Source organism: Nerophis lumbriciformis, linkage group LG07, assembly GCF_033978685.3.
Source record: "Nerophis lumbriciformis linkage group LG07, RoL_Nlum_v2.1, whole genome shotgun sequence".
NCBI classification, from domain to species: domain Eukaryota; kingdom Metazoa; phylum Chordata; class Actinopteri; order Syngnathiformes; family Syngnathidae; genus Nerophis; species Nerophis lumbriciformis.
The window spans coordinates 7,637,501-7,653,547 of NC_084554.2; the positions used below are offsets into that span (position 1 = coordinate 7,637,501).

The window sequence follows — 16,047 nt, forward strand, 5'->3', positions numbered from 1 at the left end:
AAGGTGGCGGCTGAAGGCTGAGTAAGTCTGCACCTCCAAATGTTCTTGTGTGAAGATGATGTTCAACTTGCTTCTGTTGGGAATGTGCTGAGTCATCTTCTTCCTCCAGGATGCTTTGTGCACTGGAACACAGAGAGATGTCTCCATCGCTGAGGGACGTCATGGAGATGTGCTTTGTTCTTCATCCCACTGCTCCTCACGCTATTCCATCTATTCTTCTTTGGCCGTTAAAATACTTTCAACATCAAACGTCGGTGGCTATAAAATCATTCGGGGCTCACGTTTCATGGCCTTGACATCATGACGAGGATTTCTTCTTTCTTTGAATGGCCGCTGCTTATGATCAATATCACATTGTGTCACATCTCTGTCAATAAATCCGTTTGTTCTCCACTCGCCTCGCACTGCTTTCTTGGCGACCAGGAAGGCTCTCGCTCATAACAATGGTAGAAATAGGTCATTTTTATTTATCTTGTATTTTTTCATTCAACACTTAAATCCCTAGATCAGTTTCAGGTTCATCTGTCCATATCATATTCTTTTTTTAATATTTTATGCCCTTTTTGTCAAAACCCTGTTTTGTTATGGCAAAACCACTAAATAATAATGTTTACTAAACATAATTGCAATCTTAAATAGGTCAATAATTCATAACATCAGTGATTCATTCAATTTTGAGCAACGACAATTAAAAGATGTCTTAAAAATGTTAAAAATGTATTTATTTTTTTACTTTCAACACTTAAATCTCTCGATAAATTTCAGATCCATCCCTCGTTTCTGTGACGACCTGTCACGTCAGGTGTCACATGGTCTGTTTGCGTTTGTGTTTATCTCCTAGTCAGCGCTCTTATTTTGGTCCCACTTCATGTTTGTCTCCCTGAGCGCTTTTCCCTCCTCACCTGTCGCTGATTGGCAGCCTGGCCACACCTGGTCATGGGGTGAGGGTGATGGGTCAAATGCAGAGGATAATCTCACCACACCTAGTGTGTGTGTGACAATCATTGCTACTTTAACTTGAACTAACCAGCTGGCTTCTATTTATGCCTGCCTCGCCCTCCAGTCAGGGCTCAAGGATTTGCTGTCAGGAAGCAATTACAAACATTACAAACATCGAATCAAATCAGCTCTGTTATTTTCCGTTTTTTCGACTGTTTTCCGTACCTTGGAGACATCATGCCTCGTCGGTGTGTTGTCGGAGGGTGTAACAACACGAACAGGGATGGACTCAAGTTGCACCAGTGGCCCAAAGATGCGAAAGGGGCAAGAAATTGGACGAAATTTGTTCAAAATACGAGGGTGTGGGGAAAGCCCACGGAAATGGTTTGCTGTATGCTGCTTATGCTTCTGTGCACTTCCCTGCTGCACCTCCTTGTGCTCCCTGTGGGAATTCAAAGACTCTCACCTGCACGTCGTCCTCCTGTCTCCTGCATCTTGGGGTCACAACTAGAGCAGCCATGCGAGTACGTGACAGCTTCTTCATTTTTTATTTGTTTTTGCCCTTTTAGTCAAAAACCTTTTGTTTTTAAGGCAAACACAAAATATCCAATATTTTCCCGGAAAAAAATATTTTGAAGTCAAATGTTTTAAGTGACGTATTGGAGCCTTGAATAGTTTAAATAATTGATAATAACATTGAGTTTGATTCATTATTATTTTTTAGCAATGACAGCTTTAAAGAGAAAACAACCTGCATGGCAGCTTTATTAGAATCAACAATGCAACTTTTCTTTGTTACATTTCACCTGTTTTCACCTCTTTTATTACACTATTTCGTTTTTTTTTATATATTATTTGTAGAATGTGTCGTGGGCCGTTAAAAGATTAGCTGCGGGCCGCAAATTCCGCCAAAGAATGTTTTCATTGGGTTATCTCACAAAATGAAACAGAAAATCTTGATATTGCTTTTACTTCTGCTATCAGGCAATGTGCAACCAAATCCAGGACCCAGCTTCAATAACATCAGTACTGCTGATGAATTTAGAGCCGGGTCAGGCCTCCATTTCAATAATAAGAGTCTCCTGCCAAACTTAGACTTAGTCAAAATCTGGATTCCAGCAAGAAAATGCAGACTTCCTTATCTTATCTTAAGGTGGCTAAGTAAAGCAGTCTCTGACAAGGACGTTGCTATTAATGCATATAATGTCTTCCCATGCCATCGTCCTGGAAAAGGTGGAGGAGTGGCCATATATTTAAAAAACACATTTCTTGTTATCTTATTGTCAATCACTAAACCAGTGGTTCTTAACCTGGGTTCCATGGAACCCTAGGGGTTCGGTGAGTCGGCCTCAGGGGTTCGGCGGAGGTCAAGACACACCCGACTCATCGTGTAAATACAAACTTCTCCCTATCGGCGTATTACGGATACGGCAACAGCTGACTGATTTGCAGGTGTGTAATTTGTTGTGAGTTTATGCACTGTGTTGGTTTTGTTCTTTGAACAAGGTGATGTTCATGCACGCTTCATTTTATGCACTAGTAAAAAAAACATGGTAACACTTTAGTATGGGGAACATATTCACCATTAATTAGTTGCTTATTAACATGCAAATTAGTAACATATTGGCTCTTAACTAGTCATTATTAAGTACTTATTAACGCCTTATTCGGCATGGCCTTATTATAACCCTAACCCTCTCACCCTGACCCTAACCCTCTAACCCTGACCCTAACCCATACTTGCCAACCCTCCCGATTTTCCCGGGAGACTCCCGAATTTAAGTGCTCCTCCCGTAAATCTCCCGGGACAACCATTCTCCCGAATTTCTCCCGATTTCCACCGGGACAACAATATTGGGGGCGTGCCTTAAAGGCACTGCCTTTAGCGTCCTCTACATCCTGTCTTCACGTCCGCTGTTCCTCCAAACAAACAGCATGCCGGCCAAGTCACACAATATTTGCGGCTTTTACACACACTTAAGTGAATGCAATTCATACTTGGTCAACAGCCATGGAGGTCACACTGAGGGGGGCCGTACAAACAAGTTTAACACTGTTACAAATATGCGCCACACTGTGAACCCACACCAAACACGAATGACAAATTTTCGGGAGAACATCCGCACCGTAACACAACATAAACACAACAGAACAAATACCCAGAACCCCTTGCAGCACTAACTCCTCCGGGACGCTACAATATACACCCCCGCTTAATTGATGATGTAGAGCAGGGTTGGCCAACCAGTCAGAGACTAAGAGCCACTTTTTTTTACTGTGTTACTGCAAAGAGCCACATCCTACACATGAGCACACATGAACATCACCCCATCCCTTCCTCACGCGCACAAACACACACACACACACACACACACACACACACACACACACACACACACACACACACACACACACACACACACACACACACACACACACAGACCTCTGCTCAGCCAGATTTATTGTAAATGTCACACACCAACATGACTCCTACAGTATTAAGACCACAGGCCAGTTATTTTCAACAATTAACATTGTGTGCACTGTCTCACACACACATACTTGCCAACCTTGAGACCTCCGATTTCGGGAGGTGGGGGGTGGGTGGCGTGGTCGGGGGTGGGGGGCGTGGTTAAGAGGAGAGGAGCATATTTACAGCTAGAATCCACCAACTCGAGTATTTCATATATATATATATATATATATATATATATATATATATATATATATATATATATATATGAAATACTTGAATTTCAGTGAATTCTAGCTATATATATATTTATTTATTTTATTATGTATATAAATAAAAGAAATACTTGAATTTCAGTGTTCATTTATTTACACATATACACACACATAACACTCATCTACTCATTGTTGTACTTGAAAGTACAATGCAATACAATTCCGGGGCAATGGCACCTATCAAATACACAGTAATGAAAACACAGTTGTTCTACTAACTGTACTGTGTGTTATGAGAGTAGAGTATGTGTGTCTGTGGCCCTTTAATAGGTGAGCATGTGAGGTGAGTGACGTCAGTGAGTGTGTGGGCGAGAGAAGAGAGGGAGCGGTAGCGTGAGTGCGGGGAGGGACTAGTTGGTTTTGTGTTGGATTTGCAACTAATCGCTGGACTCATCATTCACCCTAAAGTCGTCCGCTGTGGAGACCCACTGCCGGGTAAGGTGAAGGGTGTTGCCCCGAGCATACATCGGCCCTGGAGAAGTGTCTCCCCTGCGCTCTTCGACTACGGTCTCGTTCTTCTGCTTGGTCTCCACACAATATATGCAATATTTTTTCCACATGAAACATTTTAAAGTGAATTTTTTAAAGTAATAATTCATTGTAACATAGATTTTTTTGTCTTTAATTTTTTTTTTTTTGAGCAATGGCAAAAAAAAATTAAATAAACAAAGACAAAAGAAAAAAAAAACAGCCTGCATGGCAGCTTTTGTGTCAACATTGCAACTTTTTCTAGTTAGATTTCACCTCATTCCACTTTTTAAAATTTTTTTTTTTAATTTTTGCAGTACTATCAATTTTGCAATTTTTGCAGAATGTGTGGGGGGCCGGTAAACGATTAACTGCGGGCCGCAAATGGCCCCCGGGCCGCACTTTGGACATCTCTGGCATAGAGTAAGCTAAAGTGACGCTGAAGATTTGAAGCTTTGAAATGCACTAATGACGCCTGACGTATAAGGCAGAATGGCTTGCCGTTACGTTCAACAAAAAAATATAAACTCTCCCACTCTGTTAAAATTCCCTGTGTTCTTCTTATTTTCCTTTTGCTGTGCTTTTTTTTCCCTGCCATTTTGAGAGTGAACTTGTCACAAATGGTTTACTACTGTGATCTCACGCACATGCACCTTTGACCTCACTCAAACCGGCTTCGGCTTCTTCTTCTTCTTCTTCTTATGTGCAACTCTAACCGGCTTAAGCCGGGCGAAAAAAGTAATCCGAGTATTGTAATCCAAGTATTTCCTTTTTTTTTCGTGATGAACACGATCACGGCCGATAGAAGAGGCCGCGTGTTGAACGCCACGGTGTTTTACAAGCTGGATTTTGAGAAAACGCCCTCTTTGTGCTGAGCGGAAGTCAATGAAGAGGCCGTGTGTCTCGGTCGCGCTGCATTTTGGGAAATGTAGTGTTTTTCGTCCCGGCAAACGCCAGGGACAGTAGATATACTACAGTACAGTAACACAGCAACGTGGGACTCCGACATCAAAAAGTTTGTCACGTCTACACCTCGTGGGCATTAATAGATTTTAAATTTTTTTTATGTATATACAAACCCCGTTTCCATATGAGTTGGGAAATTGTGTTAGATGTAAATATAAACGGAATACAATGATTTGCAAATCATTTTCAACCCATATTCAGTTGAATATGCTACAAAGACAACACTGATAAACTTTTTTTTTGTTGCAAATAATCATTAACTTTAGAATTTGATGCCAGCAACACGTGACAAAGAAGTTGGGAAAGGTGTCAATAAATACTGATAAAGTTGAGGAATGCTCATCAAACACTTATTTGGAACATCCCACAGGTGAACAGGCAAATTGGGAACAGGTGGGTGCCATGATTGGGTATAAAAGTAGATTCCATGAAATGCTCAGTCATTCACAAACAAGGATGGGGCGAGGGTCACCACTTTGTCAACAAATGCGTGAGCAAATTGTTGAACAGTTTAAGAAAAACCTTTCTCAACCAGCTATTGCAAGGAATTTAGGGATTTCACCATCTACGGTCCGTAATATCATCAAAGGGTTCAGAGAATCTGGAGAAATCACTGCACGTAAGCAGCTATGCCTGTGACCTTGGATCCCTCAGGCTGTACTGCATCAACAAGCGACATCTGTAAAGGATATCACCACATGGGCTCTTCAGAAACCCATTGTCAGTAACTACAGTTGGTTGCTACATCTGTAAGTGCAAGTTAAAACTCTCCTATGCAAGGTGAAAACCGTTTATCAACAACACCCAGAAACGCCGTCGGCTTCCCTGGGCCTGAGCTCATCTAAGATGGACTGATACAAAGTGGAAAAGTGTTCTGTGGTCTGACGAGTCCACAGTTCAAATTGTTTTTGGAAACTGTGGACGTCGTGTCCTCTGGACCAAAGAGGAAAAGAACCATCCGGATTGTTATAGGCGCAAAGTGTAAAAGGCAGCATCTGTGATGGTATGGGGGTGTATTAGTGCCCAAGGCATGGGTAACTTACACATCTGTGAAGGCGCCATTAATGCTGAAAGGTACATACAGGTTTTGAGCAACATATGTTGCCATCCAAGCAACGTTACCATGGACGCCCCTGCTTATTTCAGCAAGACAATGCCAAGCCACGTGTTACATCAACGTGGCTTCATAGTAAAAGAGTGCGGGTACTAGACTGGCCTGCCTGTAGTCCAGACCTGTCTCCCATTGAAAATGTGTGGCGCATTATGAAGCCTAAAATACCACAACGGAGACCCCCGGACTGTTGAACAACTTAAGCTGTACATCAAGCAAGAATGGGAAAGAATTCCACCTGAGAAGCTTTAAAAATGTGTCTCCTCAGTTCCCAAACGTTTACTGAGTGTTGTTAAAAGGAAAGGCCATGTAACACAGTGGTGAACATGCCCTTTCCCAACTACTTTGACACGTGTTGCAGCCATCAAAATTTAAGTTAATTATTATTTGCAAAAAAAAAAATAAAGTTTATGAGTTTGAACATCAAATATCTTGTCTTTGTAGTGCATTCAATTGAATATGGGTTGAAAAGGATTTGCAAATCATTGCATTCCGTTTATATTTACATGTAACACAATTTCCCAACTCATATGGAAACGGGGTTTGTATTTTTAAATTTGTAATTTTTTTTTTTGATTGTAATTTTTTCTAATAGAGTTAAGAGCCGCATGAAACCAGCCAAAGAGCCGCATGAGGCTCGCGAGCCACGGGTTGGCTAGCCCTGGTCTAGAGTCCCATTAGGCTACTGTTTACTTACCTGAATCGGTGCAGAAAGGTATAAATATAAAAGCGACCATTAAAAAAGATATTTCAAATGGGATGGAGTGGATTTTTACACTCTTAATAAAAATATTGTTTTTGAAGATTGAAAGCATTTATCATCAGCAAGACGTTACTGACCTCACTTCATTTGACACTCACAAGCATTTAGAGAAGAAACCATTAGATGCACCAATGTCTTTACATCTGAGGGCTCCACTAATTAAACATTAAGTTTAAAGGGGAACATTATCACAATTTCAGAAGGGTTAAAACCATTAAAAATCAGTTCCCAGTGGCTTATTTTGTTTTTTGAAGTTTTTTTCAAAATTTTACCCATCACGCAATATCCCTAAAAAAAGCTTCAAAGTGCCTGATTTTAACCATCGTTATAAACACCCGTCCATTTTCCTGTGACGTCACATAGTGATGCCAACACAAACAAACATGGCGGAAAGAACAGCAAGCTATAGCGACATTAGCTCGGATTCAGACTCGGATTTCAGCGGCTTAAGCGATTCAACAGATTACGCATGTATTGAAACGGATGGTTGTAGTGTGGAGGCAGGTAGCGAAAACGAAATTGAAGAAGAAACTGAAGCTATTCAGCCATATCGGTTTGAACCGTATGCAAGCGAAACCGACGAAAACGACACGACAGCCAGCGACACGGGAGAAAGCGAGGACGAATTCGGCGATCGCCTTCTAACCAACGATTGGTATGTGTTTGTTTGGCATTAAAGGAAACTAACAACTATGAACTAGGTTTACAGCATATAAAAATACATTTGGCAACAACATGCACTTTGAGAGTGCAGACAGCCCAATTTTCATCAATTAATATATTCTGTAGACATACCCTCATCCGCTCTCTTTTCCTGAAAGCTGATCTATCCAGTTTTTAAGTTGATGTCAGCAGGCTAGGGAAGCTAGGGTCGATATTCTTCTCTTGATCATCTTCGGTGGCATAAGGGACGGTGTGAGCCAAGACATCCAGGGGGTTTAGCTCGCTCGTCTGCGGGAACAAACTGCCGCCATTGCTTGCCGTGCTACCGAGGTCCTTTGTCCCTGAATTGCTCACGCACTCCGGCAGATTCAATGGGGGTCTGGCGGCAGATTTCTTTGACTTTATCGTTGGAAATGCATCTGCTTTGAGTGTCGCAGGATATCCACACATTCTTGCCATCTCTGTCGTAGCATAGCTTTCGTCGGTAAAGTGTGCGGAACAAACGTCCAATTTCTTGCCACTTTCGCATCTTTGGGCCACTGGTGCAACTTGAATCCGTCCCTGTTCGTGTTGTTACACCCTCCGACAACACACCGACGAGGCATGATGTCTCCAAGGTACGGAAAACAGTCGAAAAAACGGAAAATAACAGAGCTGATTTGACTCGGTGTTTGAGAAAATGGCGGATTGCTTCCCGATGTGACGCCACGTTGTGACGTCATCGCTCCGAGAGCGAATAATAGAAAGGCGTTTAAGTCGCCAAAATTCACCCACTTAGAGTTCGGAAATCGGTTAAAAAAATATATGGTCTTTTTTCTGCAACATCAAGGTATATATTGACGCTTACATAGGTCTGGTGATAATGTTCCCCTTTAAGTTAAGGATAAGTTTGTTTGCAGTTGATTTCCTGCTACACATATTAGTCTCATCTACAATTCATGTCTGCTGTTGTTTTTATGTGTGAAGTTCATATTTTGTCTGTGAAGTTGACCGGGAGGAAGTCGCTACTACCACAAAATAAAATACAAGTCGCAACACCATAAAAATGAGTGTTTTTTACGTGAATGTAAAGGAAAGTAATATAATGGATGTATATAGTGTAATATATTTGTAATCTTTTAATGGCTGTTAAGTAGAGGAGACACGGACATCAGCGTGGATCTACAGGAGCTTTATTTTTCAACTCACGTGTAAGCAAATGCGTCACAGAGTGAATCCCGGTCCTTCAAAATTGCTATTTCTTTGGAATCAAAGTAAATAATATATACAAATAAAAATATATATATTACATATAGCATTATTACACTATTGTTTGAGCACTACTGATAAGTGATGCACCAAAAATCCAGTCGTCTTAAATAGACTTTGCTCACCAAAACCGGATGTTGTGGTTGTGGGACTTTGGAGCGTTTGGACTGTCAAAAACAATCAGATCTTTGTCACTTGAGGGCAAACAAATAATCAGATTTGGTGTGCAGTGTAAACGGGTCATAAGACCTGCTCAGTGGCCTTGTGGTTAGAGTGTCCGCCCTGAGACTGAAAGGTCGTGAATTCAAACCCCAACCGAGTCATACCAAAGAATGGGACCCCCCCGCCTCCCTGCTTGGCACTCAGCATCAAGGGTTGAAATTGAGGGTTAAATCACCAAAATGATTCCCGAGCGCAGCAACTGCTGCTGCTCACTGCTCCCCTCACCTCCCAGGGGGTGAACATGGGGATGGGTCAAACGCAGAGGATAATTTCACCACACCTAGTGTGTGTGTGACTATTGTTGGGACTTTAACTTTAAAATGATACCAAATATATATTTTAATGACTCACTCATTTAATCACATCAAGGATTGTTCGTTACATTTGTTTCCCTTCATAAATCATGTGCTGTGTGTTCTTAATTGAAAATACGAAATAAAGAGAAACATTTGATAGTTTCATCTTTTATACAGGCATAAGGCATTTCAAGAAATACAATAATAATAACTATATATGTATATGCCAATAATAATGTAAGATGAGGGTGCGAATGCACAATGTTATTAATGTACTCTTCTCTTATTATAAACAGGAGGCTGCAACAACAATGCCAACACACAGCAATTCCACTCAATCTAGGCCAAGCTGGCTGTACACTGTGGCATTGAACCGAGCAAAACTGGAAATGCCACAGCACAAGACAACACTAAGATCCTCCCTATGACGAAGGACTCGGAGGACAGCATTCCAGATGCCTTTGAGGTGGTGCCACCTCAGAACTGTCCCTTCCCGGACAACCGTGTCACATACATTGGTGGCTGGGTGGTAAGAAACATTCTCACCAGGCTAACGTGTCACACATGTAGATTTGTCTTAGTTACTACGGTCATACCACTTATTAATGAATAAACAATGGTGGACTTGTTATGTCTTTCATGAATATTCACAGTGTGTATTGTTCATGTTGAACAATAGGGTCCCAGAATAGAGCCCTGAGGAACCCCACAGGTCATAGCCATTTGGTCAGAGACACAGTTACCAATTCCAACAAAGTATGTCCTGTGATCGAGATAGGACTTGAACCAGTTAAGAGCAGAACCGGATATTCCCACCCACTTTTGTAACCTCTGTAATAAGATAGTATGGTCAACGGTGTCAAAGGCAGCCCTCGGGTCCAGCAGAGCCAAGACTGAGACTTGTCCTGCATCCGCACAGGCGGATATCATTTGTCACTGTATCACTGTTTCAGTGCTGTGGTGGGACCTAAAGCCTGATTGGAAAGTATCAAACACATTGTTAAACAGGAGAAAGTCACCAAGCTTTTGGTAGTGATGTACGGAAAGATGTACTGAAATTTCAATACGGCCGATACCAGCTCTTTATGCTCTAATATCCATTCTCAAGTCAAAATATTGATAGTTTTGATACTTTAGTTATTTGAGATAATGTATATCATGAACATGAACACAGTGTAAAGTTACTAAATCACTGAGAGCTTGGCAAAATGAAACGCGATTGGTGGGAACTACTTTTTCTCCCTCAGAGGTACGTACGTACTAGAGATGCGCAGATAGGCAATTATTTCATCCGCAACCGCATCAGAAAGTCGTCAACCATCCGCAATCCACCCGATCTAACATTTGATCAGAACCGCATCCGCCCGCCATCCGCCCGCACCCGCCCGTTGTTATATATCTAATATAGACGATGCAAGGCATTAGTGAGGTTATAAAGCTTTTGCCTGTTAAAGAAAGGAGACTGATCCAATGCAGCACAGACATTCGCGTGCCACGCTGTCACGACCCAGACGCACACCAGTGCGCAATCATATGGGAGCCGCGCTGAGCGCACCTCCAAGCGCGTCTCGCTGCCGGCGACAGCCGGGTATGGGCCCGACGCTCCAGCGCCATCCATTTTCAGGGCAAGTTGATTCGGCAGGTGGGTTGTTACACACTCCTTAGTGGGTTCCAACTTCCTTGGCCACCGTCCTAGATGCTGTCTATATCAACCAGGGTGAGCCCCACCCCTTTCGTGAGCGCACTGCGCGCGGAGTGACCCCTGTTACGCGCCCCCGGCAACAGGGGTGGCGGGCAGGTAAGCTGCGCGGGCGGAGCGCCCGGAGTGACCCCTGTTACGAGCCCCCGGCCACGGGGTGGCGGGCAGGTAAGCTGCTTACCTGCTGCGCGTGACGCCGGCCGCGGCGAAGGCGGACGAGGCGGGGTGTCGGTGCGGTGGGCGCGGTGGTGACCCTGGACGTGCGTCGGGCCCTTCTCGCGGATCGCCTCAGCTACGGCTCCCGGTGGGGCCCTCTCGGGGGAAGGGGCCTCGGTCCCGGACCCCGGCGAGGCGTCCCTTCTCCGCTCCGTAAAAGTGTCCATCTCTTTTCTTTTCTTTTCTTCTGTTGTGGCATATGCTGCAGGTGCCTGCTTGTTTTTCGTATGTGGGTAACAACATTTAACTATGTATATATATTTCCGAATTGGTTTAACTGCCACCCGCCTGAATCTATTTAAAATCTAATTTTTTTAAATAATTTGAACCACCCGACCCGACCCGACCCGCGGATAAAATCTAATTTTTTTTAATTTCATCCGCCCGATCCCCGGATAATCCGCGGACTCTGCGGTTGTGCCCGCAAACCGCGCATCTCTAGTACGTACGTTGTGCTGCGCTCAGTCATTCAGTCGGTCATTTGTTTATTTAAAGGGGAACATTATCACAATTTTAGAATTGTTAAAACCATTAAAAATCAGTTCCCAGTGGCTTATTATATTTTCCGAAGTTTTTTTCAAAATTTTACCCATCACGCAATATCCCTAAAAAAAGCTTCAAAGTGCCTGATTTTAACCATCGTTATATACACCCGTTCATTTTCCTGTGACGTCACACAGTGAAGCCAACACAAACAAACATGGCGGAAAGAACAGCAAGCTATAGCGACATTAGCTCGGATTCAGACTCGGATTTCAGCGGCTTAAGCGATTCAACAGATTACGAATGTATTGAGATGGATGGTTGCAGTGTGGAGGCAGGTAGCGAAAACGAAATTGAAGAAGAAACTGAAGCTATTGAGCCATATCGGTTTGAACCGTATGCAAGCGAAACCGACGAAAACGACACGACAGCCAGCGACACGGGAGAAAGCGAGGACGAATTTGGCGATCTTCTTCTAACCAACGATTGGTATGTGTTTGTTTGGCATTAAAGGAAACTAACAACTATGAACTAGGTTTACAGCATATGAAATACATTTGGCAACAACATGCACTTTGAGAGTGCAGACAGCCCAATTTTCATCAATTAATATATTCTGGAGACATACCCTCATGTCAGCAGGCCAGGGAAGCTAGGGTCGATATTCTTCTCTTGATCATCTTCGGGACGGTGTGAGCCAAGACATCCAGGAGGTTTAGCTCGCTCATCTGCGGGAACAAACTGCCGCCATTGCTTGCCGTGCTACCAAGGTCCTTTGTCCCTGAATTGCTCACACACTCCGGCAGATTCAATGGGGGTCTGGCGGCAGATTTCTTTGACTTTATCGTTGGAAATGCATCTGCTTTGAGTGTCGCAGGATATCCACACATTCTTGCCATCTCCGTCGTAGCATAGCTTTCGTCGGTCAAGTGTGCGGAACAAACGTCCAATTTCTTGCCACTTTCGCATCTTTGGGCCACTGGTGCAACTTGAATCCGTCCCTGTTCGTGTTGTTACACCCTCCGACAACACACCGACGAGGCATGATGTCTCCAAGGTACGGAAAACAGTCGAAAAAACAGAAAATAACAGAGCTGATTTGACTCGGTGTTTGAGAAAATGGCGGATTGCTTCCCGATGCGGCGTCACGTTGTGACGTCATCGCTCCGAGAGCGAATATTAGAAAGGCGTTTATTTCGCCAAAATTCACCCATTTAGAGTTTGGAAATCGGTTAAAAAAATATATGGTCTTTTTTCTGCAACATCAAGGTATATATTGACGCTTACATAGGTCTGGTGATAATGTTCCCCTTTAAGAAAATTACCGGCAAGTAAAATGAGTCAGTCAGTATTATAAAACAGCAAGTGTATGTTTCCTTTTATGTAGACTATTTGAAGACACTTCATACAGAGTTGACTATAGACAAGATAATGCATTTAGTGCAGAATATCACCACTATTTGTTTCGCCCTCGGACTTTATATCGTTTGAAGATGATTCCCCCAAGATCAGCAACACTTAAAATGCACTACTTTTTAAACATTACCAGACCCATTAAGTATATTTGCGTAAAGTATCAGTATCGGACCGGTATTGCCGATACCAGCCTGGATTTTACTCGGTATCAGATCTGAATTAAAATCAGTGGTATTGCACATCACCAGCTTTTGAGAGACACCTTTTTTCAGGACTTTGCCCAAAATTGGCAGGTTTGATATGGGCAGATTGTTGTTCAATACTGTGGCATAAAGACTATTACTTTTACCATTATAAGGTTCCATCGATCCATCCATTTTCTACCGCTTGTACCTTTATAATAAAAATGTTTACTACTCTGTACAAAATGATTGTTATTTACGGCGGTCACTCACCCTGTCTGGTCAACACGTACGTGCAGAGAACGCGTGCACACGTACAAAAGCAGTCCAAGAGAGGCAACAAACAATTTGCAATCATGCTATTGTTAGGATAGGATTTACATTCAATGACAGCTAACGCTAACCATCCATCCATCCAGCCATCCATTTTCTACCGCTTGTCCCTTTTGGGGTCGCGCGGGGTCGCTGGAGCCTATCTCAGCTGCATTCGGGCGGAAGGCGGGGTACACCCTGGACAAGTCGTCACCTCATCACAGGGCCAACACAAATAGACAGACAACATTCACACTCACATTCACACACTAGGGCCCATTTAATGTTGCCAATCAACCTATCCCCAGGTGCATGTCTTTGGAGGTGGGAGGAAGCCGGAGTACCCGGAGGGAACCCACGCAGTCCCGGGGAGAACATGCAAACTCCACACAGAAAGATCCCGAGCCCGGGATTGAACTCAGGACTACTCAGGACCTTCGTATTGTGAGGCAGATGCACTAACCTATCCAAGTGTTACGTACGTATGTAGTTACATCATTACGGTCTAGAAGCTGAAAGAAGGAGGGATATGCTGTGTGAAATAAATTGGAAAGTTAGCGCCCTCGAGACATCTGTGTAAATGTTGCAAACAGCCCCTTTAAGGCCTTTGGAAATGTTCCAGTCTGAAGTGAGACGTTAACTAGATGAAGGAATTGTGGTGACAATCTGCTCAGCACAGACTTTAGAAATCTAGTGGGTAACTCATCAAGGTGTGTGTATGTTACATATGGTGCCGTCTCCAAGCAGAAGAAAATCTTTGACCTTGGCTCTTGGCACAGTTGTTCTGTCCATCTGACACTTTGTGCTGACTTCACCCATTTTATAGTTTTATTTCTGTTTGTGATAGTCAGTCATATCTGGCAGTTCTGCCTTGCATGGGTTAGAGTCCAAGCCAGGGTTAAATTCCAAGCCAGGGTTGGATCAGGAAGCAAAAACCAAAGCTGAAGCAATTCATGTGATTGACACGCTGTGGCCAAAGTACTAAAAGTGGGAGGAGGGAAAAAGCATGAGGCTGAATCTTCTGGTGGCAAAGCATCCAAGAAAAGGAAAGTGACATGTGAAATTAGACACGGAAAAGTCAAACATTGACTGGACGCTTGACCCAAGACGTTTAACCGCAGTGACCATCATGAAAGATAAAGATGGTACATTTCAGCATGACAGGATCTGCCGCTATGAATATTACTGAGTTACCTGTTACATCTCAGGGCAACAGGTGTGTACTTGTGGTTAGGGACTATGTCAACCTTTTCCAGCATGCCATTACAGTAGCAAAATGTATGTTTGAGGACAATATCAGACAACATGGGTTCCAAGAGTGTAGTCACACAAACCAGGAAGGCAATTTGAGTCAGACCTTGTAAAACCTTGCTGGAATAGTTACCTCTACTGCCCCCCAGTGGCCGTTAGAAAGGATGCATACATTTTGTGTTGAAGTCCTTAAAGCTGTCTATCACTTTTTGTCTTGTCCTTTGTGTCCCAGATGAAGTGACTAGTGGCTCGGGGGAGGATAGGCGGGGCATTAGCTCAGCAATATTCTTCTTTTCTTTTCTTTTTCTTCTTTACAAGAACTTTGCTGACAAAGTGCAAGTGTTTGTGGGCATTACTGTACATGTTGGTATTGATCACACCACCCAGGAAATACAGGGGAAGTTTTCAAGATCATTCAATGATTTTAACTTTCATTTTGTGAACAATATAAACATATATGAACACAACAATGTAAGACATAGTAACAATGTTGTGTATTTACTGGCGTCACTGATGTGTGCTCCTTTCCAGAGTCGTGTAGAGAGAGAGTTTGGCCAACCAGGGTTCGGAGTCGGTAGGGATGATGTTTGATAAGAAATTATCCAGTTCGAGCCCATTATCCAATCCTCTTATCGAACCGATTCCTTATCGATTCTCTTATCGAATCCAGATAGGTTGTTGTATGTGGAAAAAAACACAATATTTGGTTTAACAAAAGCTCACTTTTATTTTATAATAAAAAAATAAAAAAATAAATAAATATTGACTGTTGTTACCCCCCCTAAAAAAACAAAATAAAATAAATAAATATTGACTGTATATACAGTAACACAAAAACAACCCGTCTCTGTGATCACTATAGGTGGCCTAGTGGTTAGAGTGTCCGCCCTGAGATCGGTAGGTTGTGAGTTCAAACCCCGGCCGAGTCATACCAAAGACTATAAAAATGGGACCCATTACCTCCCTGCTTGGCACTCAGCATCAAGGGTTGGAATTCGGGGTTAAATCACCAAAAATGATTCCCGGGCGTGGCACCGCTGCTGCCCACTGCTCCCCTCACCTCC

General features: G+C 43.0%; 2 protein-coding genes across 2 annotated transcripts in view; both read left to right on the forward strand.

The window, feature by feature from the left end:
• Window positions 1-15,224, forward strand: part of LOC133609285 (class I histocompatibility antigen, F10 alpha chain-like) — a 27,584-nt gene extending 12,360 nt beyond the window's left edge. The window contains exons 6-7 of the mRNA XM_061964792.2: window positions 9,768-9,953; window positions 15,216-15,224. Coding sequence (XP_061820776.2) covers window positions 9,768-9,953; window positions 15,216-15,224 — 195 coding nt within the window. The remainder of the gene's footprint in view (window positions 1-9,767; window positions 9,954-15,215) is intronic.
• LOC133609138 (class I histocompatibility antigen, F10 alpha chain-like) overlaps window positions 1-16,047 on the forward strand; it is a 264,787-nt gene that overhangs the window by 212,311 nt on the left and 36,429 nt on the right. The gene's annotated exons all lie outside the window — the stretch shown is intronic.